The sequence below is a fragment of the Cibotium barometz genome, chromosome 55, assembly GCF_041138505.1.
Source record: "Cibotium barometz isolate CiBa-2024 chromosome 55, ASM4113850v1, whole genome shotgun sequence".
NCBI classification, from domain to species: Eukaryota; Viridiplantae; Streptophyta; class Polypodiopsida; order Cyatheales; family Cibotiaceae; genus Cibotium; species Cibotium barometz.
In genome coordinates this window covers 5,815,346-5,818,311 of record NC_141100.1, presented here as the reverse complement: position 1 = coordinate 5,818,311, position 2,966 = coordinate 5,815,346, and the positions used below count along the sequence as shown (strand labels likewise).

Here is a 2,966-nt window from a genome sequence, read left to right as displayed (position 1 = left end):
AAATGTTCAAACATTTGTTCATTATGTTAAAAAGGAGTGTAGTTATGCAGGGATTAGAGATGATGTAGCTCAGGGAAAGTTTCTTGCACTGAGGATTATAGGACTTGTAGCTCTTTGGTGTTCTACCTTGCCGGATCAGGTGTAGAATAGTTGGAAGCTATTATCTAGGGCCTTGATTCATAGGTTTTCAATGGATGGAGGCAGAAGAGAGGCTTGGATAAATTTGACGAATATTAGGCAACTTGAGGCGATTGCTACCTTCCAACTGAAGTTTAAGGTTGCTTGATTTACTTATCTTGACTAGTTTGATGGTATGGATATTATGCACGATTACCTGTAGTTTACGTGCTTTGTGGACACTCTAGATCCAGTGTGACAGCTAAGAGTGGTTAGGCATAAATGTGATAGTTATGCCACGGTTATACATTATGTAGTTCGGCCGAGAAGCCAAGTCCATGAAGAAGAGAGCAATCTCTTATGAACAAGATGATTCAGTTAGGGAACGTCAAAGGAAGTGATAAAGAAAAAGAAGACACCGGGGGGGGATATCATGGATTTCGCCTCTTGTAAGACATTAGAGGTATGCAGGTTTTGATGGGGGAGCTTTGGATCCGCCGGTTTTTAGAGAGTCATCATCTCAAAGCAGTAACAATATGCCGATTGAAGATGATTCTGAGGAGCTTGTTGAGGTGAGTGATACGTTTGAAGTGTTTCCTAGGGAGGAAGAAGAAAATATGTTCAATGATATATGTCTGGAACAGGAGGATGCCAGTGTGGACTCTCAGTATGATAGCTAGATTGTGGATGGATGCATGGATTTTGAAGAAAAGTTGTGTGGTACTCTTGGTTTATCTGATGAAAACAAGAACCGCAGTAATGATGATCAGACCAAATTTAAAATGGGATTTAGTACAGAAGCATGGCTAGAGGAGCCTTGTGTTGGTCTGCAAAAAGAGGTGTCCAAGGAAATGGAAACTCGGGTTAAGTTATCATATTGTGCATCAGAGAGTGGTACCTACGTGTTATGTGAGAAAGATAGAGAGGAGATACATCTTGAAGTTATGAACATGAATTCATATACATGTTATGAGGATATTGACACAAGTGTCCTAACAGGTCACGATAATTTTTTGGATGATGCAGTGTTAAAAGAGTTTCCGGGGATTATGAGTCTTCAAACTTCGCACGTGGATATTGCTTGTAGGCATATGGGTAGGGTTATGTGTGATGAAAAAAAGCTGAAACAAATGCAAAGTGTTGATGATGTGAATGATGAGTTAGATGTGATCTTGAATGATGCTTTAATAGGTTTTGTATGTGATGATATGGATTTCAAGCAGGACCATGCTTCTGCTATATGCCAAAAAGATGCTTTGGATGATATTCATGAAGTGTTAGGTCTTGTTGAAGCACAGAAAGATATATATGTGGAATCACATGTGCAGGAAGATGAACCAAAGGTAGATGAAGAACTGATGGAGGGTGTCCGTGGATCTGAGTGATGTTGAGCAGGTTGATGCCTGTGTGGAAACTGAATTATATCTCAGTGATGATGAGCTGTTGGATGTTGATTGCAAACTATGAGATAAGGAAGTTGTGGATCCTGACCTGGAGGTGCAGCAGGTTGCTGATTTGGATTCTTTGAATGTCAGCTCAGGTTGTTCCTGAAATTTTGTTTGATGATGTAGAGAATAAAAATGTGTGTGGAAGATTGATAGAGGTACAAAGAATTGTTAAGTGTTTTGAATTATGCAAAGAGAGCAGATAAGGCAAAGATGAAGAAATTGGAAGGGGAATGGATAGGAAATGTATCTGCATGATGCAGCTTTTTGATTGGGGTGAAACCCTAATGTTGATTGAAGAGTATGTGTAGGTGTTTGATCCAGGTGGGTGGATCAGTTCTATTGATGAATGAGTTTGGAAGGTGTCTTTGTACCCCTTTGATCCAGGAGGGGAGGATTATGTGAACGAGATGTATGGCTTACATCCTCTTTTTGTCTTTTATCCTGATGGTGGGCCATATTGAGGCAACTGATAGTAGGAGCTTACGCTGAAGCTGCAATGTTTGAATGAGTGGTTTTGCCAGAACTTGTAGTTGAGCATGCCTACCCCAAACCCTTGACAATTAATAAGCTTGTTGAGTATACATTTGAAACCTTAAGAAGATGACCATTACGTTGCCAAGTGGATTAGTGTAGATGCCAAAATAGAAACAACATGGGAGAATGAAGGAGTTGGGCAGTGATACTCTCTAGAAGAATCAAAGGCAGTGATGGTGTAGAAGAGGGAGACCTGCAGTTAATCGAGGTGTGGTTCAAAAAGTGTGGGTGGTTGATAGCAAGGGGGAGGAGAGTAGTGCAGAGAAGAGAAGAGAGTTAGGAAGAAGCCAAGAGATGCAAGGTTCTTTGTGTAGCAACTCAAGGTAGCTTGCTTATGTACGCAGTGCTTGAATTGGAGAGTCAGGAAGAAGCCAAGAGATGCTGGGTTCTTTGTGTAGCAGCTCAGGGTAGCTTGCTAATGTGATATCCCTTCAAGTTTAGAGCTACCTAATGGCTTGTGTGTTAGAGGATATTTGAGGGAAGTTTCTGTCGTCTCAGTTCAGGCTTTTAAGTCAACCGGGTTTGTGTTTGGTTGCTGAGGTAGAATTCAGTCCACTTCACTCAAAGGAGGGTCCAGAAGAGGGTCAACCAAGTGTTTAGAAAGCCTCTGGGGTTGTGACTATAAGTTTAGCTGACTTTAGAGGATTACAGAGGAGTCTAGAAGACAGGTTTTTGACTGGGGGGACTAGTGGAGGATTTCAGAGGAAGAATCAAATAGTTCTTCATCAGCGAGAAGTTATTTTGGTCAGCTGAATGTCAGGTGTGGTCAAGAGAGGCTTATAGGTGTGCTGACCTGAGGACAGCTAAAGAAGTTAGCTAGATCAGATAGGGAGGTTAGGAGGGTGTTGAGGTGTCCCATTGAGTCAG

At 41.5% G+C, this 2,966-nt stretch overlaps 1 protein-coding gene across 1 annotated transcript; it reads left to right on the top strand.

The window, feature by feature from the left end:
* The first annotated feature begins 207 nt into the window (after window positions 1-207).
* LOC147607288 (uncharacterized) lies at window positions 208-2,196 on the top strand. Its single transcript, XM_086790552.1, has 2 exons — window positions 208-689; window positions 762-2,196. The coding sequence occupies exon 2, from the start codon at window positions 813-815 to the stop codon at window positions 1,500-1,502; it is 690 nt and encodes a 229-aa protein (XP_086646678.1). The 5' UTR covers window positions 208-689; window positions 762-812; the 3' UTR covers window positions 1,503-2,196.
* Window positions 2,197-2,966: the final 770 nt, after the last annotated feature.